The sequence below is a fragment of the Camelina sativa genome, chromosome 2, assembly GCF_000633955.1.
Source record: "Camelina sativa cultivar DH55 chromosome 2, Cs, whole genome shotgun sequence".
Lineage (NCBI taxonomy): Eukaryota > Viridiplantae > Streptophyta > Magnoliopsida > Brassicales > Brassicaceae > Camelina > Camelina sativa.
Genome location: NC_025686.1, coordinates 17461594 through 17488065, shown reverse-complemented (window position 1 = coordinate 17488065; position 26472 = coordinate 17461594). Strand labels below are relative to the sequence as shown.

General features: G+C 35.6%; 4 protein-coding genes across 6 annotated transcripts; 2 read left to right on the top strand and 2 right to left on the bottom strand.

Moving 5' to 3' along the window:
* Window positions 13072-14219, bottom strand: LOC104727905 (uncharacterized protein P11E10.01-like). Its single transcript, XM_010446966.2, has one exon. It carries the CDS (start codon window positions 14197-14199, stop codon window positions 13222-13224), a length of 978 nt encoding a protein of 325 aa, XP_010445268.1. The 5' UTR covers window positions 14200-14219; the 3' UTR covers window positions 13072-13221.
* Window positions 14244-17759, bottom strand: LOC104727899 (DNA-directed primase/polymerase protein). The gene is made up of 14 exons (XM_010446963.2): window positions 17551-17759; window positions 17148-17317; window positions 16902-17065; window positions 16658-16804; window positions 16528-16579; window positions 16261-16435; window positions 16043-16125; window positions 15733-15939; window positions 15476-15592; window positions 15190-15346; window positions 14996-15103; window positions 14822-14887; window positions 14501-14736; window positions 14244-14410 (listed from the first exon to the last, which is right to left on the bottom strand). The coding sequence occupies exons 1-14, from the start codon at window positions 17633-17635 to the stop codon at window positions 14327-14329; spliced, it is 1851 nt and encodes a 616-aa protein (XP_010445265.1). The 5' UTR covers window positions 17636-17759; the 3' UTR covers window positions 14244-14326.
* On the top strand, window positions 17984-22139 carry LOC104727882 (DUF21 domain-containing protein At5g52790). Of its 3 annotated transcripts, none has more exons than XM_010446955.2 (13): window positions 17984-19549; window positions 19642-19718; window positions 19839-19922; window positions 20010-20123; window positions 20253-20339; window positions 20435-20574; window positions 20663-20750; window positions 20837-20910; window positions 20997-21127; window positions 21227-21381; window positions 21485-21531; window positions 21613-21872; window positions 21974-22139. In XM_010446955.2, exons 1-13 carry the CDS (start codon window positions 19369-19371, stop codon window positions 21991-21993), a joined length of 1458 nt encoding a protein of 485 aa, XP_010445257.1. In that variant the 5' UTR covers window positions 17984-19368; the 3' UTR covers window positions 21994-22139. The 3 variants fall into 3 exon arrangements, with proteins under 3 accessions (XP_010445257.1, XP_010445252.1, XP_010445244.1); XM_010446950.2 differs by having other exon boundaries at window positions 21613-21877; XM_010446942.2 differs by having other exon boundaries at window positions 21613-22139.
* LOC104727875 (uncharacterized protein PAM68-like) lies at window positions 22216-22953 on the top strand. Its single transcript, XM_010446938.2, has one exon. The coding sequence runs from the start codon at window positions 22253-22255 to the stop codon at window positions 22757-22759; it is 507 nt and encodes a 168-aa protein (XP_010445240.1). The 5' UTR covers window positions 22216-22252; the 3' UTR covers window positions 22760-22953.

Here is a 26472-nt window from a genome sequence, read left to right as displayed (position 1 = left end):
ATATATATATATATATATATATATATATATATATATATATATATATATATATAATTATTCAATAATCAGTTTCTAATGAGATATAGTGAAGTCACAAGGTAAACCATTTGATATTACACTTGAAACATAAGTATGCAAAACGAAAGGATAGATATTGAGGAACGTATAGAATGTCACCATTCTTATTACCACTTCGCGAACCTATTTGAAATTTATTAGCTCAATAATCAATATTTCTTTGCAAAGATAAACAACAATCAATACAATAAAATAAGGATGTGTTGCTCTCCTCATCTTGACACATCATCCCCAACATTGAAGCATAGTTTGACACATCATTTAAAATCCGTAATCTATCAGATTAAAAAAATTAATACAGATCAGCTCTTTTTTTTCTTACGTGGACAAAGCAAAAGTGAAACAAAAGAGAGCGTTTTAGCAATTCCTTGAGTTCTTCCTTCTTCTTCGCCGTTTGTACCATGGTCCGATATGCTCGATTTCTTCTTCTTCTTTCTATCGATCAAATTCAATACTCGATGGAAGCTTCACGCCGGATCTTTGTATTGTTTTAATACACTCTCTGTATCTACGACATGCTATCTCTAGAACTCTTGATTGATTCCTCGCCGAGATAAGGTACAACTTCTTCTATTCTCTCTTAGCGCCACAGACTCTTATGTGGCTTTGTTTACGAAAGGATTGTTCTGTTGTACCAATTTGAAAACCTAATATGTTTTCGCTCGATTAAAAGTGATGCAGCGTCGCATCGACCCTTGATGGGCCTTTCTTGGCCATCAAGTTACGTTTTGTTTGGGCTTTTCTATGTTTCGTTTAAGTCGGTTTCTGCATTAGTTTGAAGAGTCTAGGGTTTTGTTTTCTGTTTTCCTGTGCCTCTATAACTAGAGATCACAGCAGCATTGTAATTCAGAATTCATATTGCATCAATAAAAGATAAAAAAGAGGTAGTCTTAACTACCCAAAAGAGCTTTCTCTTCGAAGCCCTGCAAGGAGGACTTGCACAACCTTGTCGATCTCGAACTATCAAACTCGACTTCGACTTCGTCCCTCTATCGTTCATCTCATCGCCTCTCGTTTCTCTTGTTTTTTTTCTTACTCTGTTTCACCACCCCCAAAACAGAGTACGTTACTCTCTCAAGCTTCCGCCCCCTTATCAGTTGGTATCAGATTCTTTTTCGTTCCTGGAATTGATCATGCCTCCTGTTAAAAAAGACGAGTCCGAAGGAGAAAAGCAGCCTGCCGCGACAATCAACTGGGTCGAATTCAGGGATACACTCCTCGCCTCGCAACTGGCTATGCAAAACTCAATCCATGAGTTAAGTCAAACCCTGTTACGACATCTTGGTGATGGTGCTTTGCGTCCGGCGGCAGCTGGTGTCGCCGCTGTTCAAACGCAGGCTGTACAGCAAGCCAATCCTGTTGTTCTCAATGATCCTCAGCATCGTGAACTCATTCAATACCGCCAACAAGAACAACGACACAACGACACCCGCTGGGAACAAGGTCTTCGTGTTGATATTCCGGAATTTCACGGTGGTATTCGTGGAGACAATCTACTTGATTGGTTGGTAGCTGTGGAAGAGATCATCGATTTTAAAGGAGTACCGGTTGAGCGTCAAGTAGCATTGGTAGCAACGAAGTTTCGTGGTCATGCAGCTTCTTGGTGGCAACAAACCAAAACAACTCGAGCTCGTGCGGGGAAGTCGCCGATACGGACGTGGGATAAATTAAAAAAAACATTGAAGGACACGTTCCTTCCTCATAATTACGACCGTCTTCAATACACAAAGTTTCAAAATTTGAAACAAGGAGCTCGTTCAGTAGATGAATATGCGGAGGAGTTCTATTTGTTGCTAACAAGGAATGAGATCTTTGACACTCAAGTTCAACTGGTTTCCCGATTTATTGGTGGACTAAAGCCTCAACTTCAGAATTCTTTAGCTCCGTTTGACCCTACCACCATCGCGGAAGCACACCGACGAGCTGCATCATTCGAGCAACAATTGAAGATTTCAACATGGAACTCTACTTCGTACAGATCACGTCCTCCGGATCAGCAAACTTCAACACTGCCACGAGACAGTCAAGAGCAACCTAAGTCGGACACAAACACAGAAAATAAAGAAGAAGAACAACGCTTACGGCGTTCTGCTCGCAATGCTCTCCGTTGTTATACGTGCGGCGAACCGGGACACCGTCAAACAGCTTATCCCAAGCAAACACGTCGTGGTTTGCTCGCTGAGGAGAAGCCGCCTAACACTGATCACCACTCTTCCGACGATGAGTATGAAGATTATGATGAACCAGTTCATCATACTACAGGTGACGTGGGCACTGCCCTTGTTCTTCATCATGCATGTTTAACTCCACAACAACGTGACGAACATTGGTTGAGGACAAATATTTTTTGGTCCACATGCACAATTCGTGGGAAGATTTGTACGTTCATTATTGATTCTGGAAGTTGTCGTAATGTGATCGCTGAGGCAGCCGTTAAAAAACTTGGATTACCAGTGGAAGCTCACCCGAGACCATATTCGCTGTCATGGTTTCAAGACGGTGTGGCTACTCGTGTCTCACAGCGGTCGTTGGTTCCCTTCTCCATTGGACCATTCTACAAGGATCGGTTCTATTTTGATGTGGCTCCTATGGACATTAGTCATCTCCTCTTGGGGCGACCTTGGGAATATGATCGCAAGATTATACATGACGGTGTGCGTAACACCTATCAGTTCATTTGGGAGACACATAATATTTTGCTTCTACCTTCTAGAGAGCACGCATTCAAGACGACACCGGCTCCACCAGATTCTTTTGATTCTTCGAAGAAGGCTAAACTGTCGGAACCATCTTTGCTTTGTTCTCATTCTGCTTTTGAGAAGGAACTTCAAGATGAGGGTCTCGCATTTGCAATAATTAGTGTACCGCAAGAAGATCCTGCGTGTTCGGCTTACGTCTCGGAAGCAATAGACTCTGTTTTAGCGGACTTCACAGACGTCTTTCCCGACGAACTCCCATTGTCACTTCCACCTCTACGAGATATTCAACACCATATCGATCTTGCTCCTGGAGCTACTCTTCCTAATCGGCCTCACTATCGTATGAGTCCACAAGAGCATGAAGAATTGTGCCGCCAGGTAGAAGACTTACTACGCAAAGGCCATATTCGCGAAAGCTTAAGTCCTTGTGCTGTTCCGGCTTTACTCATTCCAAAAAAAGATGGATCCTGGAGAATGTGTGTTGATAGTCGAGCCATCAACAAGATCACTATCCGTTATCGTTTTCCGATGCCTCGTCTCGATGATCTTCTGGACCAGATTGGTCAAGCTTGCATTTTCTCCAAAATCGATTTAAAGAGTGGCTACCATCAAATTCGCATTCGTCCTGGTGATGAGTGGAAGACAGCTTTTAAAACGCGGGAAGGTTTATTTGAATGGCTGGTGATGCCATTCGGATTATCCAATGCTCCGAGTACATTTATGAGAGTGATGAATCAAGCTCTTCGGCCCTTCATTGGTAAATTTGTGGTAGTTTATTTTGATGACATCCTCATCTTCAGCTCCTCCCTCACGGACCACGTTTGCCATCTCCGAGAGGTACTTCTTGTTTTGCGCCAGGAAAAATTATTCGCGGGTCGTCAGAAGTGTGAGTTTGGTACATCGGAAGTTAAGTTTTTGGGGTATGTTGTTTCGGATAAGGGTCTCTCGGTCGACAGTGCTAAAGTGGAAGCCATTCGGTCGTGGCCACTACCTCGTTCAGTTACCGATGTTCGTAGCTTTCATGGCCTCGCTTCTTTTTATCGCCGTTTTGTCCACAATTTTAGCACCATCATGGCACCTATTACGGACTGTATGAAAGACAGACGTTTTGAGTGGACTTCTGCAGCAACAACCGCTTTTGAAGATATAAAACTCAAGCTCACTACAGCTCCAATTTTGGTTCTTCCTGATTTTTCCCTCACTTTTGAATTACACTGCGATGCTTCCAAACTGGGTATTGGTGCTGTCCTTAGTCAACAGAACCGTCCTGTGGCTTTTTATAGTGAAAAGTTGAATGGTGCACGACAACGGTACAGCACCTATGATGTCGAGTTCTATGCCATTGTTCAGGCCATCAAACATTGGCGTCACTACTTAGTCCATCGTGACTTTGTGCTCTTCACCGACCATGATGCTCTACGTCATTTGGATAGTCAGGCTAAGGTTTCTTCGCGTCATGCTTCTTGGGTTGCATTTTTGCAACAGTTTACATTTGCTATCAAGCATCAATCCGGGAAGACAAACAGGGTCGCCGACGCTTTGAGCCGTAGACATGCGTTGTTGGCCACAGTTCACGTTTCGGTTCCGGGTTTTGCGACATTTGCTGAATTATATAAGACGGATAGTTTCTTTGCAAAAATGTTTTCGGACGTGGAACAAGGTCTCACTGATGAGTATTCTATTCATGACGGGTTCCTTTTCAAAGGGCTGCGTATTTGTGTTCCGGAATCAAGCCTGCGTTTGCAAATAATCCAAGAGATGCATAACGAGGGGCATGTGGGTCGTGATCGCACGTTACAATTGGTCACTTCGTCCTATTTTTGGCCTTCCTTGCGTCGTGATGTCGAACGCTATGTCGAGCGTTGTCGTACATGCCAGCAAGCTAAAGGGAAAGCGTCTAACGCAGGTTTGTATCTCCCTCTGCCTATTCCTACCCAACCATGGACTGATGTTAGCATGGATTTTGTGTTGGGTCTTCCACGAACTCAGCGTGGCAATGACTCTATCTTCGTCGTGGTGGATCGTTTTTCCAAGATGGCTCATTTTATACCTTGTAAGAAAACCACGGATGCTTCTACGGTTGCCACATTGTTTTTTCGTGAGATTTATCGACTCCATGGTTTGCCGCAGTCCATCGTATCTGACCGTGATACTCGTTTTTTGAGTCATTTCTGGAGATCCTTGTGGAAGTTATTACGCACGAGCTTGGACATGAGTTCAGCATATCATCCACAAACGGACGGACAGACTGAAGTGACTAATCGAGCATTGGGGAATTTGTTGCGTTGTTTAGTGGGTGATAACGTTAAGAGCTGGGATGCTAAATTGTGTCAAGCAGAATTCGCACATAACCATGCCTTCAACCGCAGTCTTGGCTTCAGTCCCTTTCGTGTTGTATATGGTTTGGTACCTCGTTGTCCTCTTGATTTAACAACTCTTCCCGATCAAACGCGTTTGCATGGTCAGGCTCAGGATTTTGTTGATGACTTGCAACTCATCCACAAACAAGCTCAAACGCATTTGGAAGAGGCTACCGCTAAGTATAAAGAGGCTGCTGATCGGAAACGCCGTGTCATTGTGTTTAACCCAGGCGATTTGGTTTGGGTATATCTCACTAAGGACCGCCTTCCACTTCGTGAATACAACAAGCTCAAGTCGCGCAAAGTTGGTCCTGTGGAGGTTCTTGCACGCATTAACGACAACGCATATCGGGTACAATTGCCTTCTCATTTGCGGACTCACAACGTTTTTAATGTCAAGCATCTGTCTCTTTTCCGGGGGGACAACGAACCTTTGGATTCCGAGACGAATCCTTCTCAACCGGGAGGGACCTGATGCAGCGTCGCATCGACCCTTGATGGGCCTTTCTTGGCCATCAAGTTACGTTTTGTTTGGGCTTTTCTATGTTTCGTTTAAGTCGGTTTCTGCATTAGTTTGAAGAGTCTAGGGTTTTGTTTTCTGTTTTCCTGTGCCTCTATAACTAGAGATCACAGCAGCATTGTAATTCAGAATTCATATTGCATAAATAAAAGATAAAAAAGAGGTAGTCTTAACTACCCAAAAGAGCTTTCTCTTCGAAGCCCTGCAAGGAGGACTTGCACAACCTTGTCGATCTCGAACTATCAAACTCGACTTCGACTTCGTCCCTCTATCGTTCATCTCATCGCCTCTCGTTTCTCTTGTTTTTTTTCTTACTCTGTTTCACCACCCCCAAAACAGAGTACGTTACTCTCTCAAGCTTCCGCCCCCTTATCAGTTGGTATCAGNAAAGCCTACCTTGGATGTCATAAAACCTAATTTGTCAAAATGAGTCTATAGACTAAGAACTTGGAGGTTCAATTTTAGAGAGTATGTCATAAAAATTAAAGCCTACCTTGGATGTTAGATGTTTGATTTTGTACTCCTATGAGCTTTTAGTTATGACTCGACCAATTGTTTGTTCCTTTCTAACATTACTTATGTTGTTCGACATAATGCGTCAATGGGAATTATGTTTCTAATGATAGTTGGTTTATGATGATAGTCGTTACTGTTGGTGGGTGTGACTTATTTTTCTTTTTAATCTTGTGGCCAATACAGGGAATTGAGATGCTCTCTCTTGGATCATTCAAGACTGGTGTCATCCTTTTGGTAAGAACCGCATCTTTGAATGTTATTATTGAAATTTATTTGGAATGATTAGATGATAAGACCATTCAAGTTATCGAAGATGTCTTATTCATTTCGGTGTTTGTTTAACTTGACTTCCAGGTAGGACTATTTTTCTATGATATCTTCTGGATTTTCTTCACTCCGGTTATGGTAAGTGTTGCCAAATCCTTTGATGCTCCAATAAAGGTTAGTAAAAAGAATTGCCTCAGAAGTACACACCAAATAAAATTAATTTGATTTTGGTTGTTGTTGTGATCTTGTCAGTAATCTCATTGTTGCATATTTGTTTCAGCTTTTATTCCCTACGGGTGACACAAACTCTTTCATTAATTATTCTTGATTTATTGATTCAATACCACTCTTGATTTTGATAGTGAATGTTCTTTTGATATTCCATTTCCTTATTAGCAGTAGATATGTTGGGCCCTTACTTATTGAACATATGGAAGTTAGACTTGAGGACTACATGCCTATTAAGTTTTGGCATGTAGTAAACAAAATCGAAAACAACAAGTAATTTCACTATGGTATGAATGCAGGGTATTATCTAAAAGATGTCATCCTTGAAATTTTTTTTTCGAGAATCAAGATACGGATGGCGAGAATCAACGGGAGCATGAGCTAAAACTCACGCCCGAGACAGATTCATTAACCAAATTTGAGTTAGTGGATTATGACCCAGTTAGAGGTATATGCCCCATCATATGTTTTGGTCGGTTCGGTCGGTTCTGAATTGAACCAATTAAGTATTTAGGTTTAAAATGATTTGTTTTTTTTTCTCCTTTTGAAATGTTTGGTTCGGTTCACATAAAATATATAGTAGTCAAAGTGAAACCGATTGTAATTTTAGTTTATATACGATGACTTTGGTACATAATATTTCGCTTGACAAACTTTGGTTTAGACAAATAATTGCTCTACAATCATATAAGACATGGTGTTCCCTCAAAATGCCACTTGATGCCAAACAACTTAACCAAAAATGCTAAGCACACATTGGTGTTATGTCAAAATGCCACTTGATGCCAAACAATTTCTTCAAAAATGCTTGGCAAACATTTGTTTGATGTAATAATGATTTTAAACAATATGATTTATTACATATTATATTTCTACTAAAAAAAATTATCCAAAAAATATATCTCGCAACATAGCACAAAACTAAATACGCATATTGTCATAACATCCACCATATTAATCAGAAAAAAGAACAAAAAAAATCAAAGCTTTTTATCACTTTGAAAGATCTGAGTAATGAGAAAAAGAAGCTTCTTAGTTTAACAAAACAAATCAATTTTGTAATCAGGTTATCTACCTGCTCGGTTTGTTGTTTCTACCGGTACTCCATGGTTCTTTATATCTTTCTTTTCTTTTTTAATTAAAAAATAGTATATTCTTGGGAATTCCCACATTCATTATGCAAAAAAAAGAAGTATAGTCTTCTCTAAGAAAACGTTTATGAAACTAATAATAACAATAAAACAAAAACTATCATCGAGCACAATCAAATACTTTATTGATTATGAAATTTGATTCCAAACAACAAAATGAAAATTATTTATAAATGCAAAATAAAAAAGTTTATAAAATAAAAGCACATAGAAACAATCTCGCGGCATAGCCAATCAATTACCAACCTAGTCAATACAATAAAAGAAGGAGGTGTTTCTTTCTAGAGCATGACACATCAACTTTTGTATTGAAGCAGAGACTGACACATCATTTAAAATGAATAGCCAATCAATTTATAACAATTAATACACCTAAGCAAAAATGCTGTAAACATTTCAATTATCAGATATAATACCAAACCGGAAGGTTGACGTGTTCCAAACTAAATCAACGTGTTCTAAGCTGACTTTTGTTGCTTTCTCTTCTTTTTTAAGGTTGTTGATCTCCTTGCTCCTTAGCAAATAGGATGAAAATTAGAAAATTAGTTGATTTAATCTTGGGAGTAGACATATGATATAGTATGCAATAAACTGGGAGAGCACATGACATTTTAGATTGCAATGAGATGAGATAAGGCTGCATCCACAATCACAAAAGTTGTTGTTTTGTGGTGATTTACAATATTGCAAGTTAAAAGTCTTGTGGCGTTGTTTTTGAATACTAATTAGTCAAATCATATGACTTTATTATGGAGGTGGTTCCTTCTGTTGATAGAATCGATCAGCTTCTAAAGTTCTATCTCTGGTTTTAGTTGCATATATGAATTTGGGAGTAGAATTCTATATTAACAATTTAACATGAAATAAACCACAAAATTCTTGTTTATCAATATCTAACAAGGTTCCATCGTCTTGAAAGTGGTGTTTGATGTGGTATATTGCATGTTAAAATGATATGACTGGTATTTACGTAATATTCTATTGGTGATAGGAATAGTTGAATCAAGTATCATGTAATGCATATTGAATTTATACATTTGTGAAAAATATTATATTAGAACATAAAATTAAAAAATACATATATTTGTAAGAAAGTTTTAGTTTTTGTTGTTGTTTCTCTAGCCAGATAAATGATGGGTGGGTATTTATTTGATGGGGGTAACTCGTTAAGAATGTGGCTCAGATCGTTTCATTAAGTCTTGCTTAGTTTGGTTTAACATTAGTATCACATTTTAAGGTATGTATAGCTTTGGTATTTTGTCCACAAAAAAAAATCTTTGGTCTGCTGATTTTTGTTCCATCTTCTACCATTTACTTTGAAAGTATATGTTTTTAAAAGTATATTTTAAATATAATCCAGCAAGTTTAGAATTGTTGGAAATGGCTTACACAATGTAGTTTTTAATTCAGTAGTAAATATGATCACTATATATATATATGTATATATATAAATATGAGTAGTCATAATATTCTATGTGTTTAAAATATCTAAATTGGCCTTGGCCGGTCGAATATGACCATGAAAATCTGCGAATAGTGGGGATGAATTAAAAGTAGTAATATAATTTATGAAAAAACTAAGAAGAAACTAATGAGAAAATTGAAAAAAATACTATTTTATTTTTGCAACATTACTTTCTTTTTCATTAGATATGAATTTCGGCATAGTGAGATAATAATTATAATTACAAAATCTAACCATATAATATTTTTAAAAAATATATATATATATTGGTTGCTAAATACTAAAAATTAATTTCAAAAAGTGAAAACTATTAACATTAAGTAAAGGTAGCCAAAACATCAAGTTATAATATTTATACTTATATTTTTGTTCAAATAAAATAATATTTATACTAAATTATAATTTTAAAAAAAAATATCCCGCAGCGTAGCGCGGGTATCAACCTAGTTACATATAACAACTCGATGACTCTCATCCTCTGGAACATATCTTCTTGTATCATCTTACTCCAAGCATTTTGTATAGCAAAAATTAAAGCCTTTATGTTCAGTCTCAAGAGGTTAGTTCTGATCTTGTACAACTAATAATAATTTAATGTTAGTAAGAAAGTAAAACCAAAAATTGATGATATTTTTAAAAATAGTAATTGGCAAAAAAAAGACACAAAACAAATGATAATAATAATTTCTACTCATTTTATTTGTTTGTTATGAGTTAGTAATTACACATAATAATAAAAACAACTCGCCCTGAACAGATTCATGTATATAACATACTCGAGGGAAAGCTTGTGAATCTCGGGGTTTATGATTATCGAGAGGCGTTCAAAACTGCTTTCTTTCTTCTTCTTACACTTGTTATCTCCATTTTTTGTTTTAAAGATGTGAATATGTTTTAGGACATCTTCATTAAAGTTTATAAAAAACAGGATCTTTTGTAATCTATGTGATCAAAAGTACCATATAACAGATTTGCAGAAGCATGCATGTTTCTTGGTTTCCGAGGTTATATGAAACTCAATAGTTTTGAATCAAATGAGACTATAATACTTTCCTAGAATTTTGTGTTAGATATTCAAAGTACACTAGACTGAGGAGTATGCTAACGATTTTGGCTGAGTAATATATATATGGGTGATAAATTCTTATAAAAATAGTTTTAGGTTCAAAATGAAATAGTTTATGGTTGTTATGATCTTGTAGAAGTAATAATACTTTAACTAGATTTGGATCCGTGCTAGAGCACGGGTTGAAATTTCTTTTGTCTGTATTATAATTTCAAAATAAAATATAATTTATAAGACGGTTTAGCATTGTAAACTGAGAAACGATTGTTATTACTATTATTTTATTTTTTTGTATGAATATGAGAGATGTATTTTGGTGAATGGAAATCTGAATGATTTATTAATGTTTTTTAACCAGGACCGGACCGGCCGGTCGGTTCGATCCAACCACAACTCGATAGGTATTCCGGTCCGGATAACCTCTAAAAACCTAACAAATAAAATCCGCAAAAAAACCAGAAAACCCCGCAAAAAAACCCGTGAACCGGTGGTTGAACCGGCGGGTTGGACCGGGTTGTCGGTCTCAAATTAAAATATTTTATTTTGGTCACACTTTAAACTCAAACCAAATTAAAAATAAATGTTGTTATTTATAAAAGAATCAATTAGTTATTTTATCTAATCATTTAAAAATTTAATTTTAGTTGTTTAGTACTGAAATATGTTTTGTTCATATATTTACAGAAAAGTAGATGTTATATTCATAAAATGTAATCAAACTAATAAACTAATTGACCTGTAATTCAATCGGTCCGACTTGTTGACCCAGTGACCCGAAAGACTTCCGGTTCACTTTCCGGTCCGGTTTTAAAGACATTGATTTATATTAAAAGCTTGGAAGGGTGTTAGGTCGGATTTTATTTTGAAATCCACAATAAAATCTCGGAAATCACGATTAAGTGTGATTAATTGCCAATATTTTATTTTTTTTTACGCCTAACAGTATATTTTTATGTCTAACATGTAACAATATATGGAAAAATCAAGATTTTTTTGAAAATTGTATAAATCATTGGAATATTATCTTTAAGAGGATTCTTTGAGATATTCTTAAGTGTATTTGTAATTTCATATAGCCCACGGATTTCATCATAACTTTTTTTTGTAACTAACCTATATTTAATATATTATCTATTTTGTAACCAATTTATAAAAATTATATATTCTACAAAAAAAGTTGTATACTTCTGTTTTATTATACAAAAAAAAAAGTTGTGTACTTTCTTTTTATGATTGAGAGTATATTTTTATCCCCTTTAATAACTTGGTTAACGTTGTGGTCTACCAATAAAATCTCAGGAAAATAAATTGGTAATATTGTGATTGTAGATCTTTGGAAACAACATAATCTTCCGAAAATAAAGTTTGGAATATCCATGAACTATCAATTTGGAATATCCCGTTTAAGATTTTCGGTTAAGAAAGTAAAAAAAAATCGATAATATTTTTTAAAAATAGTCATTGACTAGAAAACACAAAACAAAATGATAATAATAATGTCTACTCTTTATTTGTTTGTTATTTTTTGCTCATTTTCTTATGATTTATTATTGTATTTCTGAAGTTTTGGTTAGTTGTTCTTATCCTTTTTTTTTTTTTTGTAATTTGTTTATAAAAACTGTAAAAAGTTATCCTGTTTTCTTGTTGTACAAATTTAAAACATCTTTACCACCTACATGCTGCTAATCAAATCCGTCTAAATATTATTTTTGGAACATTTTAAAATATATGTTATATTTTAAGATCACACAAATTCACAGCTGAAAAATATAATATACAATTGAGTCAAAATACATCCTAAATTTATGATTTCATCTTTCTCGATCCAAAATAAAATAAAATACAACAAATAAATATTGCATTTGCTACACAAAAAGGTGGGATTTTTAATGAAAAGAAAGAAAGCTTATGGACTATATACTCTATGTGGTGACTGATGATGTCCCGGAAGTTCTCGTTTTTTTCTATATTTCTCGTAAACTCTTCATTTTTGATGCCAAAACAATGTATTCTAATATTGTTTTAATTATCTTCTTCTTCTTTACATTCCAATACCAATATTTTATTGTTTCATCATATTACTAGTAAATTCTCATTGTCATTAATCTGATATCACTTCATCAGTATTGTTAATGATTATAGACTCGAAGGGGTTATATACAAATATGTTTCTCAGTCTTGTTATAAACGCTGAAGCTAAATTCATTGTGTTAATGTATTACAGACTCGAAGAGATTTACATAAAAGAAATTCTTTTTGATGTGGTTCGTTATCAAATTCAACCAAAAGATGGATAGATAATTTTTCTTCTCATTATTTGGAATAGAAAATACTCATGTATAATCCTAAATAGTTTTAAAAAATATATATATATATATATATATATATATATATATGTAACTATTTAGTTTTCCTAAAAGTGGGAGACAAGATGGATCGACAAATGTGATGTCAAATTGGCCAAAGTAGAACTATAGTTGGAGTATATATCTAATTAATAAATGGCTACCCTAGAACCATGGTCCATAGGTCTATGGCCAATAGACTCATCGAATTATAGGTAGTTTCTACATTTTTTTCGGAAATGTACTGGAGCTTAAACGCTTTTTACACTTCCCTAGCTTGAGCCATGAAGAACTACGTCTTATTCAGATTATTATTGAACCGGAAAACCAGCTAAAGTTATTGCAAATGGACAAGACCTGAACTAGTGAACTGAGTTCATAAAGCATCAAGTCCACTTTGCTTCACCTGCGATCAGAATTTAACAAATCCAAAATTTGACAACAAAACTGCATCTATATAACAAATGGCTGAGGCCAATGTATCAGTTGACACAAACACAAGGTTCAAATGAGATTCATTCAATACTTAAAAACGGCTGAGATAAGTCTCGTGAACAAGTTGCGCGGTTAAGAGATCTACAGTACCCGAACCAACAGACTTAAAAACCGTTATTTCTGTTGAACTCTTTCTCCCTTCTTTGTCACCTTTGATCAACTCCACCAAATCCCCACAAATGTCTTCTTTCTTAATCACTCCTCTCTCAAACGCTCCCACGAGCTCTCCCGCTTCTACCATCGCAGTGTCGTTATCCACAAACACACTCCCTCTTTGTATCGCATTGTCGTCACATTCCCTCATTTCATGGCTAAACGATCCAACAAGGTCAAGATGAGCTCCGGGTTTCAAGAACTCACCTTTGACCAATGGAACAGTTGAGTTTGTTGCACAGCTTATAATATCTCCTAGAGGAATGATATCATCTAACGAATCACGGCTCTCGAATGAGACCTCATTGTGTTGAGCATCCTTAGCGAGAGTTTCAGCTAAATCCTTAGCCTTTTGGTGAGTTCTGTTCCATATGATCACTCTTCTCAAGCTTGGTTTCGCAGCTAGATGGGATTTGATCAGGTGTGGTGCGAGAGCACCGGAACCAACCATGATCAGCACCTGACTATCGTCTCTAGCAAGGATTTTGGAGCCTAACCCTGAAACAGAGGAAGTACGGTAAAGGGTTAAAACAGTACCGTCCATCGAAGCTAAGGTTTGGCCTGTAGTGGAGCTGAAGAGTGTGTAGGATCCATGGATCCCAGGTAAGTTCTGTGAGGAGTTCTGAGGGAAATAGGTCACGAGCTTGACGCCCATGTAAGGGAGAGAAGGAGAAGATGACCAAGAAGGCATGAGGAGAAGTGAGGAAGGTGGTGAAACGGTGTAGTTTTGTCGGATAGGGCTTGTGATTGTTGAAGAATGTTTGGGAAGATTGCTCCGGAAATGATTGATCAAGGCTTCATGTGAGAGGATCGATGGAAAAGACTCGGCTGGTATGAAAACTGGTAATGCAGCCATTGAATTTTGAGAGATCTGCTGATTTCAGGCAGGACACGATAATGGTTTTAAGGAGAGGCAAGGGAAGAAGAAGACAAACCAAGATTGGCCTTGACTTTGGTTAGGTCGCGATTCGCGAATGTCTAAATCAAAGGGTATTTTGGGGAAGGACTTGTTTAAGTGATTCTTCTGCAGCAACCCCCCATTCATCATCATCTTCGTCGTAATTCTCCTGTGTGCCAAAAAAAAAAGAGAACTTATTCTTTTGATATATTCGAGTAATTAGACAGATCATTAAGTCAAGAACATGAAGTCAACTAACCAAAGGATGAGGTTCCAGTGTCTTTTTTGGTTTACTTTCAAGATCATCAGCGACTTTAACTGCTTCAAGCCACCATGAGCTTCTGCTAGCAGCACTATCTGGATCGCATTCGTTATCAATGTAACATTCTCCTTCAGAGTAAAGGTTGTCACAGAGAGTCTGTGTATCTTCTTGATGGTAAACCGTATCTTCGGGAAGAACACTATCTGGAACTGGACGTATCGGAGATCGATAATCTACAGACAAAGTTGATTTATCTTAGGAAAAAGATTCTGTTTCAGATTTATTTGCCAAGACAAAGAGTAAGAATAGTATACACACCTCGGCAGTCTGGATCGTAGCATTTTTGATAATAGATTCCCCTTCTGACATCAACTATGTACATCACTAAAAACAACAAAGTTTGTTTGAACAAACGTTGGCAATCACGGATAATTAAAAAGAAAAGAAAGACGAACTCATATATAGTATAAATGGGTTGTGAGCAGATGGTACCATGATTGCTTTTATGTTCCCTGCCAATTCGTTCGCAATATCTGTTTCTTAACATGCTGTACACAATCAGGCTATCTTCTGAAAACCAGTACCAGCATCTTATCTTACCTAAATATCAAAGCAAATGTTTGAAGTAGATGAGCACTGTGATCTCTCCATAACACAAACATGCTGCACAAATATTAAATTTTAACCTGAGGCGTCTCCCGTGGAAGCAATGGATTCTATGAATTGGTCCAGGTGCGGGAACGGGGACTTGCCCTCGAAATACGATGTTGACATTTCATTTGTGCGAGCTTCCAATTGAAATTTCTGAGCATTTAGGCCTCTTACAAGATTGTTATTGTTCACCTGCCAGCTCCAAAGAGTACAGTTTAAAGGCATAAACATTTGTGAAATCTTCCCTCAAGTATATGTGGAAAGAAGATACAATTAGAAGCCAAAAGCACCAAGTTGTCAGGCAACTGATGAAAAGAATACCTCTGTGTCAAAGCAAAGTGTCTTCATACAGTCTGATTCCATCTTGCAAACCAAAAGCTTCTCACAATCTGATTCCACGTTGCAGATTAAGGATGCCATGAAAATATCTTGTTCACCCTGTTTGTTTACCAATGGTCGTGTTAGATACTGGAATTACTATGAACTCTTCTAAAGCAAAACAAGAAGTCGACGCTGAGACAGCAACATGGAAAAGAAGGTGAGAGACAGTAGAGAGACTTGCATGAAGGTGGACTTACCATAATCATACATTTGAATCGTCCTGTAGGTAGAAGAACTGACGTCTTTCCAGCTTTTGATGATAGTGCAAGACGAAAGCAACGGTTTCTAGAGTAAACAGCAGTATCCACAAAAAGTAGGGATGCCGAATCATTGGACTCTTTGTGAACAAATAACTTGCGCAACCTTTCATCTTTTTCCTTCGCATTTACTATCCGTGTGCATAGCTGAAGAAACATCAAGATGACAATGAGCCATGCCCCACAGAGGTTCCCAACTTGCAACTTTACGAAACCATCTTTTTAGTGTTAAATATCGATTGAAGCATACCTCTCCGACAAAAGCACCAACGTGTATATTGTCCTTAAAGGCAACCTTTGGAATGATGACAATTAAATGACGAGAGAACTTATCTGCATTCAAAAGCATAAAAGGAAAAACATTTTTACAGTCACTGGCATTTTCAAAGCTCAGAGAAATAAGCTGAAGCAAAAAGACACCACATATTCAACTAGCAGCTGAGAGAGCATATATATATATAACTGTACCTTTAGTTGAGGAATCAAGCTCTACAATCCAGTCCTCATGTCCTTCGATAGCATATTTTTCATGCAAGGCTTCTAGTATGACTGATATCAAGATATCAACCATCTCATCGACATCTTTACCTTCATTTTCTTTCTGACTGAACTCCAAATCAAAGTACATATGGCATGGCAATCCCTGAGAAGTGAAAAGCCATTGCAATTAAATGCAGCTATGCAAAAAAACATTAAAATAGTTCATGGCAACATAAGAGAATGAGATCTAGATACCTCTTGAATCACTTCATAATGATGACGGTGCTTTGGATCCATAGATGTGTATCTAAAAGTAGAAGAATAAAATAAATAAAGCACTTGAGAGAATTTTTCCTGGCTTGTTAAGAAGGTAAAAGAAAGGAACCTCTTCCAGAATTCTTCATATGATGAAACAAGAAACCTTCTCTGGCCACTAAAATGATCTTGATAACTAAAAATCCGCACATCGTCATGCCTTTTCCCAAACTTAATCGCTTCATCTTGCCTAGGAAATGTAGCCCAAACTCCTTTCCTAAAAAAAATTGTGAAGACCATGCCATGATACACTGAGTTAAAACCTTTTAAAAAGACCAAATAAAGATCTACCCAGCTTATTCATCATAGATCACCTGGAGATAGCTTTCCTTTCTTCAGTAAGATCAATACGTATCTCACGTAATAGCCTTAACAAACTCAACGGTTTTTTCGGTGGAACACCATTAGGAGACCCGTAAAATACAATAGGTGAAAACTGCCTTCCAACACTCTTTTTCACATTCTTAGAACCACCAGACTGAGGACAATGACAAATATTCACAATTCACTCCACAAGAACAACTTAAACACGACAAGTGGAGTGGGTTCATGATACTTACAACAGAGTCGTCTAGACTGACACCACCTTCATCAATCTGATTTCTCAGTCCCTTTCCAGATAATTTTCTAGACAGAGAACTTAGCTGCAACTTCTTACAAGTCCCAGGAGAAGACTCATTCTCTTGATTCAACATTTTCTTGCTCCGTTTCTTTTCTCTCATAGCAGAAGCTGAAAAATTCCCAATAACAATTTCACATTGCAACTTCATGTATTGCTATACACTCGTTGGGTGATATATACCACAAGATCTCAAAATGTTCAGTAACAGGTCATCGTAGAGAAGAAGGTAAGATTCAATTAACGATTGCGTTAACCAAACTTTTTCAATTCAAATTACCAAACAAAGAAGATGATTACATTAATGGGAGAGAGAGAGAGAGAGAGTGATAGGAGAGGCTCACCAGGCGGAGAGATACCACACTTGAAACACTGGAACAATCGATCGACATCGTCCATGGCGTTCGCGCTAAGTTTCTTCTTCGACATTTCTTCTCCTCTCTCCAATCTCCTTCTCACTGTTTCACACAATTCTAATTGAGAACTTTTTTTTTTCGTTTCCCCCTTCAATGGGATTTGAAATTTTTGGAATTGAAAAATTTTGTTCACCAAAAATACGGCGACGGCGAGGTGAAACGTAAGCGGCGTCGTCCTCGTTTTATCCACGTGTCAATATACTACTGGCTTCATGTTTAAGAGAAGGTAATAACACTGCCTCCTGTTTGATGATTAGAGATAAAAACACTCTGCCGTTTTAAAATGGCTTTTTACATGTCGTGTAGTTTTCCTACTTCTCTTGGTTTTAGTAGAGACGTTTACTGGCTCAGTTGCCGGAAAGGTAAAAGGAGAAAGATCAAAGAACACCAAAATTAGAATTGTGATGCACAAAATTTTTTGGGGTCTAAGGTTTTTTGCATCACAATCTAAACTGGTGTTCGTCATCTACACGCCAAAATCACGTATTGCGAAGTCCAAGGTTTGTCAAATCTCACAACCAAGGCACCAAATTTCTCAACTCGTCGAAGTGTATGATCTAGGTTCAGAGTTTTTATCAAGTTTTAGTGATTTAATCTTTCGTTTCAGGGATTTTTCATATGAAATAGCTCAGCAAATTTTTTAGTGTTGCTAATTTTTGTTTTCATTATCATGGAAAGGGACAAATGAATAAATTAATTGCTAGTGGAGAGTGATCAAATTCATATATAGAGGATTTGTTAGCAGAACCTCAAGAATATAATAAAAATGTTCTTCCCAATATTATATTTTGATTAATCAATTATGTGCTTAGCTAATTTGAATTATGTAAGCAGTTTTGTGTCTTGCTTCTATTAGTTGGTTGGGTTTGGCCAATTTTTTTTTTAAAAAGAGCTTCTCAGTTTTGTTGTTCTAAACTATTTTAAAGCTTCTTTTTTGGTGGAGGTCATTTCTTATCTTGACCCCTTACACAGATATTTATTATTGTTGTTGTCCTTTGAACCCTCGTTTGCTTAGTTTTATGTCAATCGTTCGCTATCTTGTTGGTATCATCAAGGGTTTTTTTTGATCTTTTATCACCTGCTCCGTTGGAACTTACTTTGTTGTATTGGTGTTTTTTGAAGAGAAACTTAAAAAAGGTTTCCTGACGTCACTAGTTTCACTCTCTCTCAGTGAATTCACAATGCATGCCAGTAGTTTCATGTTGTTCCCCTTACATCTAAGTGAGTGTAAATATCCCCTGTGGGTGTTGTTTTTGTGTAACATGGTCTCACACTCTACCAAAAAAGATGTCTTAACTTAATCCTGACACACCAGCTATGTGCTGAGCATTGAACTTGATTCCCAGCTTTACTTGCTGTCTTGGCCAACATCAGTGCATAAACCTTTCTTGTGTTTCTTATCAGGCCACTCAAGCATGATAATATGACAATGATTGGATATTAAGGGTGGACATCAGACATCAAAATTGTGTTTTATAGGCCGATGACCAAAATTTGATTTGTGAATGCAAGTGTTCTTACAAAAGGATTTTGTTTTCACCATATGTAATAGCTGTTTTCAGAATGAGATTATATCTTTGGTATAAAATTTTGGAGGGTAGTTCTTGGATTCTGTTCTACTGGTGCAGCAGTTGGTACACTATGTCATCCGCTGCTACTATTTAAGTTCCTATGATTCTCAAACTCATTCTCTCTCAGTCTCAACAGTCATAGTGTTTAGTCTTAAACTTCTTAGTTACATAAGAAATGGCAGCGAATGATGTCCCTTGCTGTGAGACCATGTTCTGGGTGTACCTAGTCGTATGTGTTGTTCTAGTAGCTTTTGCAGGTTTGATGTCAGGATTGACTCTTGGGCTCATGTCCCTTAGTCTTGTCGAGCTCGAGGTCATGATCAAAGCTGGTGAACCCCATGAGCGCAAAAACGCTGGTCAGTTTCATTAACCCGTTGACCTGTTCATACTTTATTACTTCATATTCATACTAACACCATTTAAAAAAAAATTGCAACAAAATGGTCAGAAAAGATTCTGCCACTCGTTAAAAACCAGCACCTTCTCTTGTGTACTCTCCTCATAGGCAATGCTTTGGCTATGGAGGTAATAAGCTTATGTGTATATCTGTGGATACAATTTATTTGTGTTGTGCACACTTTGCCTTTCTCAAAAGTTCTGAGTCAGTATATACTGACTATGTTTTTTAATGATAAATTCTAAAAGGCTCTACCGGTCTTTGTCGATTCCCTACTTCCAGCTTGGGGTGCTGTCCTGATATCTGTGACTCTCATACTTGCATTTGGCGAGGTGAACAGAATTTGAATTAGCTTTTCTCTGCTGATCTCATCTTTAACGCTTGCACAATAGCTTACTATTCATTTTCAACTCTTGTAGATTATACCTCAAGCTGTATGCTCTCGGTACGGGCTGAGCATCGGTGCAAAGCTATCGGTTTTGGTTCGGTTGATTATCATAATCTTCTTTCCATTATCTTATCCTATCAGCAAGGTAAATCAATCATCTTAACATCAATGGAACTTTTAGACTTTTAGTGGAAGCAATTGAGTTTATCATTTAGCATGAAATCATTTGTAAGGTAAAAGAATTCTTAAAAATTGTCTTCTTTCAATGCCTCAGCTACTTGATTTGCTTCTTGGAAAAAGACATTCTACACTTTTAGGACGAGCAGAGCTCAAGTCACTTGTCTATATGCACGGAAACGAGGTTTGTTTCAAGAACTTTTAATTGTCCTGCCAATATGTTAGGTGAATCCATGTCTTTTTTTTTCTACTTTCTCTGTGTTCCTTTCTGATAATTAGGCTGGAAAAGGTGGGGAACTGACTCACGATGAAACAACAATTATATCAGGAGCTCTGGACATGTCTCAGAAGAGTGCCAAAGACGCAATGACACCGGTCTCTGAGATATTCTCACTCGACATAAATTCTAGGCTCGATGAGTATGTTCTTCTCTTGGAATTATGCGTTTTGGAAATAGATATATCCACATAGTTGTTTGTTCTTATCCTTTCTCTTTGGGCTTCATAGAAAGACAATGGGATTAATAGCAAGTGAAGGCCATAGCCGAATCCCAATTTACTCTGTGAATAGTAGTGTTATCATCGGATTTATTCTGGTGAGTATGCAACAAATATGTAACACGTAGTAATCTTGAGAAACACTTAATGATTTTTGAAATGGTTTTTTTTTTGGTTTGAATAGGTCAAGAACTTGATCAAAGTCCGTCCTGAAGACGAGACACAGATCAGAGATCTCCCTATCAGAAGACTGCCCAGGTATAGAATTGTATAGACTCTCTTAACTAAGCTGCTTTTGAAGCTAGACAGATCAAAGCTTATTTTTCTTCAATATCTGCAAGCAGGGTCAATTCGAATTTACCTTTATACGACATCCTCAACATCTTCCAAACGGGTCGAAGCCACATGGCTGCTGTTGTTGGGACCAAGAACTATACTAATACTAACACTCCTGTCCATGACAAGAGCATCAATGGTTAAGAGACTTGTATATATAAAGAGAGATATATAAAATCCAAAATCATATAAAAGTACTGAGACGAGAATGCATATGTCTTCTTTTGTATTGTTTCAGGAACGCCTAATAAAGATGCCAACGTTGTTCCTGTGATGAACTCCAGCGAAACTACTTGTCAAAGTCCAGTTCAATACATTGACAATATTGCTGATGGAAATGAAGAAGTCATTGGGATTATAACTCTGGAAGATGTTATGGAGGAACTGATACAGGTAATCGATGTTATTATCATATCATTATGAGTATTGTTTAACGAAGTACTAACATATTGTATTTGTGAATGTTTCTGAAATAACCATTTTATGAATCTTGAAGGAAGAAATATATGATGAGACAGACCAATACATCGAACTTCATAATAGGTATGATCACCATTTATTAATAAAAATAGACTACAATTTACAGTCTTTTTCACTGGATTTTGAATCTTTCTCCTTCTATAGGATAACAATAAACATGCCAATATCGGTAAATTCGCCGGAAACTGCCACTTGGGCTTCGGAGCTGGCATCTCCTATCTCTCCCTATCGCTCAAGTCCTCTGTCGCCGAGCATCATGATCTCTAAGCTGCTCCGGTCACCAATAAATTCACCTTACCGTCAGTCTCCTATTCTCCGGCCAGCACTACACGCTTCTCCACCGGCACAACCTCCTCCCGTGCTCTCTCCGCACAGTAATGAGCGTTATTACTATTTGTCTCCTGGTAGGGTACGTAACGTGACCCTCAAGAAAATTGCTTTACAGTGTCTTTCTTGCACTAGAAGTTAATTTCCCCTCTTTGCTTTTTGTTTCCGTTGGTTGCAGGTGTCAAGGAAATGTTATGAAAAGCTATAAATTGAAGAAAAATGAATTTATAATGTTATGATGACTCATTCCATGTTCTTAAAAAAATCAGAACATGCGGTATTATATTCATGAAAAGAAGAAAAAGAAATAAAGAAGGATAAAATAGTATGAAAATGTGTGGTTATGAACATATGAGTCCATATCCCAAAGATAAAAACAAAATAAACATAAAACTAAACCATATGATATGTGTAGATAAGATAAATAAAGAAAATCTGTAGAAGAAAAAAAAAAAAAATGAGAGCTCTTTTGTGCTCACACAATTTACTACCATTATCATCTCTCTCAAGAACAACTGTAAACACTAAACCTCAGAATCCAAAAACCCTAATATCTAACAACAGACCAAGATGGGAATCCAAGCTCCACGCTGGACCCAAGGGGTTTCAATCTACTAAAAGCTCTGAAAACCCCGGCCGGCCAGACCCGGACCCGGAAGACGACGACCCGCCGATACCTCAAGAAGTGTTCGAGAGGATGATGGGAAGGATTGTAGTGTCTGTGGGAACACCTTTGGGCCTGGGAGTGGCAATCTTGAAAATACTCGAGGTTGTGAAAGATAGACACGTCTGGGACGTGCCTTTGTGGGTTCCATTCTTGACCACACTCGTGACCTTTGGTTCGTCTGCTCTTGGGATTGCGTACGGAAGCTTGTCCACAAACCTGGACCCGACCAAGACTAACTCTGTTTTCGGACTCAAAGAGGCAAAGGAGAATTGGGTAGAGATGTGGAAAGAAGACTAGTGATGGTAATGTCTTAATGATATTAATGTTGATGTTTTATATTTTTTATTTTTGTCTCTTGGGACTTGCGGGGTACATAAATTAATCTTTAGTCATCTGTTTTAATATGTACGTCTGGTTTGAACTAGAATCGTGTCACGAAGTGGTGTTTGGTCTGGTGACTTATTTGCTTCCCTGAGATCGAATGTTGCCTATTTGGGAAGAGCATTTGAACTGTATGCCCTGGTCCAAGAAGATGTAAATGGACATGAAAAACTATTAGAACTTTATAAAATGCAGTTCAATAAAATAAGAACTTTAGACTAAGTAAAATTATTATTGATGAAGTTACGTCATATTAAAAAAATAGGGAGAAAAACTAGATTGACCCAAATTAAGAGCTTAATTACTAAACTAACTCATAAAATGTGAGAGTTAGATGAGTTATTTTTTTGCCTAAAATACATTTTTTTGTTTTATTAGGAAAAAAAATAAAGTCAAATTTACCCTCCCAGAATTTTTTTTTAGAAAATCCAAATATTTTCAAAAGTCTGCTGGACTAGTTGTGACAGATTTATTTGTGTATGACAGATTTGTTTTTACACAACCGATTTATTTTTGTATAACAGATTTTTCATGACAGAATTATTTTAGACGACATATTTTTTTTAACTACAATTATAACATATTTATAATTGATAACAGATTTATTTTTCACGACAGAGTTATTTATAAAGACATCACAGATTTTCACAATATATGACAGATTTTCTACAGTTATTTCAGATTTATTTTCTTGATTAAAAGTCTGTCGTAACATGACAAATTTTTCTACAGAAAAATAATTACTAGGTTGACCTCTAGTGATAACAGATTTGTTTTAAGTTACGACAGATTTTTTTATTTAACTAAAAATCTGTCATTTGATAACAGATTTATAATATTTTTTAAAAATTGCTAAAATGACCTATGTGAATACCATATGTTATGGCAGGGTTTTTTAAGTTATGCCAGTTTTTTATTTGCTTCCAAAAATCTTGTGTTTGATAACAGATTTATTAGATGTACAATGTAAATATAGTGACAACAGATTTTTTGAAGTTATATTTTTTCCGTCATATTTTTATTAATTATATTTTTTATAAATCATATTATGAATCATATTTTTAAAATCATACATTTAAAGCATATTTTATACATTTTAATTTTCTTAAATCAAATTAAAAAAAATTAACATCATATTTTTATATTATATATATTTTCATATATTTTATTTTAATACTTTTTATATACATTGTTTTTTAGTTATAATTTCATACATTATATTTTAAATAAAACTTATTTAAACTATATATCTTAAACTTCATATTTTTAAATCATATCTTTATACATAATATTTTTATAAACAATTTTTTGAATATTATTTTTATACATTATATTTTAAATCATACTTTATTTTTAAAAATTATATTAAAACAATAAACATCATATTTTTTAATCATTTTATTTTTTTCATTAATCATATTTTTAAATCAAAATATTAAATGCTATATTGTATTTTCGTTTATAAAAAACAAAATTTCTGGGTTCTTAGTCTATTATTTATCATTTTATATTTCTCATTTATCATATTTTTAAATTAAAATATTAAATGCTATATTGTATTTTCGTTTTTAAAAAAAAAAAACCTAAAAGAAAAAAGAAAATTTTCTGGATTTTCAATCTTTTTACCTAAAAATTTTGTCATTCTAGTTATTGTATATGTTGGAGTGCTAATCTAGCAATTAATTGTCAAATTTGTGTCAAACTTGTATATTTTCATAAAAAAAACTACCATTTAAAACAATGTTGGTTTTCTCCCAATTTTTTTGAAGATTTTTCAATTTTTTCCTAGTCATGTTTTGTTAAAAAAAAATTAAGACTATTTAATATAGATTTGATATATGCGTTTTTAATATGACAAGCAAATTAATTTCACAAGAATTGTTTTGGTAACACTGACTCACTGAGTATGAAAAACAAGGAACACAAAACATTTCATGCAATGGTTTTGAAGAACCGTGTGAGTCTTACTACTATAACCATTTACCACAAATCTATTAATAATAACAAGCTTGCGAATGATCCAGCAGACTAGATGAGGAGAGTCACGTTCCTAATTCAGCATATATAGAGAGATATTATAGTCTACGTACGTACGTGAATGAAACCGCAGGGAAACAATAATTACTACTAGATGATTTTAGTTTTCTTTCACATAACCTCTTCAGAGAAGTTTAACATAAAAAAATGCATAGGCATAACTGCAAGAGAAAATTACTCAAACAACACATAAAAGTTGTGCATTTACTCAAATAACACATCCAACCAAACTTTTACTCAAATAACACATATAAGTTGGAAAAAGATTATAGAGCATTTTGTTTTTTCGTTATTTACTATCATGCCATTACAATTGAAAAATAAATAAATAACAAATAAAAAGTAAAAAATCAGTTTTTTCTTGCTTTGTCTACGGTGGATCTTCGTTCCATTAACATTGATGGCCAGCTATTTTTCCGACATCGGTGGTTGGCTTTGTCTTGTTTTCATCTCCGATGGATCTTTGTGCAAATTTATTTTGTTTAAATTTAAAGATCTGAAATTTAGAGGGCTTTTGTTTCTACTATTGTCTCCTCCACTCGAACTAACTTTCAGATCTAGGCAAGATCTGGTAAGTTCTTGGATCCGGATCTGTGTTGTTTTGTTAGATTATATTGGCCCAAGATTCCGTAGAAAATGTTGTTAAACCTCTACAAAAGATTCACCATTTTACCGACTTAAAAATGCTTCGATCTCGGATTTAATTGGCAAAAAAAAAGTTGGAAACAGTTGTGGATTCATGAGTTTAAATCTTTCTTGCCGGAAGTGGGGATAGTAATTGACGTCAACAAAGATCCAAAGCCATGAATCTGCTTTGATATGTAATTGACATTAAAAAAGATCTAAAATGTTATTTTTTAATAATCTGCTTTGATGTGTACCATCTGGTTTGAACTGGTTTTGGAGGATAGTGACGGCGGTGAGGAGGCAGAGGTTAGTCGCTACGACCAAGTCAAAATTCGCTATAAAAATCAATGTTTGGCAACCGCTAAGCTTCGAACCATAGTCATGATACACATTTAAAAGACTTTAAGAACTGCACTACGTTGTCTTTAAGTATTATTATCAATTAAAATAGTATATAAACCAATAAAAAAAACACAGCATATTCCAAAATGCTTTATTTTGACCTAAAACATCAATAGTATAAATCTGTCATAAATTAAATAACTCTATCACATCTATATGCTTAACTCTACTTAACTTTTGTTATTTCAGTAACAAATATGTCTACCACTACATTAACTTATAACTCTATCGCTTTCAGTTATGTCTATCAATATGGACATATCTACCATCGCGTATAACTATATCTGTCATATAAATCTATCTCCGTCTATATATCTACCATAAAGAGTACATAAATCTGTCAAACAAATCTGCCACCCGACAAAAACATAATATATCTGTCACCATTATACTAATATCTCTATCAAAAAATATTAATTCTATCATCATTATAATAAATCTACCCAATATATCTACCGCTAACCATAACTCCGTCAAGTAAATTTATCTCTGCCATCACTATTCTATCTCTACCAATTTAATCTACTTAATTATCAAACTCTATCCAATAAGTCTGCCAAAAT

Excerpts from the sequence above, each read along its gene's own strand:
- LOC104727905 (XM_010446966.2), bottom strand. The coding sequence starts at position 14,199 with ATGGCTGCATTACCAGTTTTCATACCAGCCGAGTCTTTTCCATCGATC.
- LOC104727882 (XM_010446942.2), top strand. The coding sequence starts at position 19,369 with ATGGCAGCGAATGATGTCCCTTGCTGTGAGACCATGTTCTGGGTGTAC. Across the intron at positions 20,751-20,836 it reads TTATCATCGGATTTATTCTG|GTCAAGAACTTGATCAAAGT; the intron begins GTGAGTATGCAA and ends TGGTTTGAATAG. Across the intron at positions 21,128-21,226 it reads CCATGACAAGAGCATCAATG|GAACGCCTAATAAAGATGCC; the intron begins GTTAAGAGACTT and ends GTATTGTTTCAG.
- LOC104727875 (XM_010446938.2), top strand. The coding sequence starts at position 22,253 with ATGAGAGCTCTTTTGTGCTCACACAATTTACTACCATTATCATCTCTC.
- LOC104727899 (XM_010446963.2), bottom strand. The coding sequence starts at position 17,635 with ATGTCGAAGAAGAAACTTAGCGCGAACGCCATGGACGATGTCGATCGA. Across the intron at positions 15,104-15,189 it reads TTCCACGGGAGACGCCTCAG|GTAAGATAAGATGCTGGTAC; the intron begins GTTAAAATTTAA and ends TTTGATATTTAG. Across the intron at positions 14,888-14,995 it reads GGAACATAAAAGCAATCATG|TGATGTACATAGTTGATGTC; the intron begins GTACCATCTGCT and ends TGTTGTTTTTAG.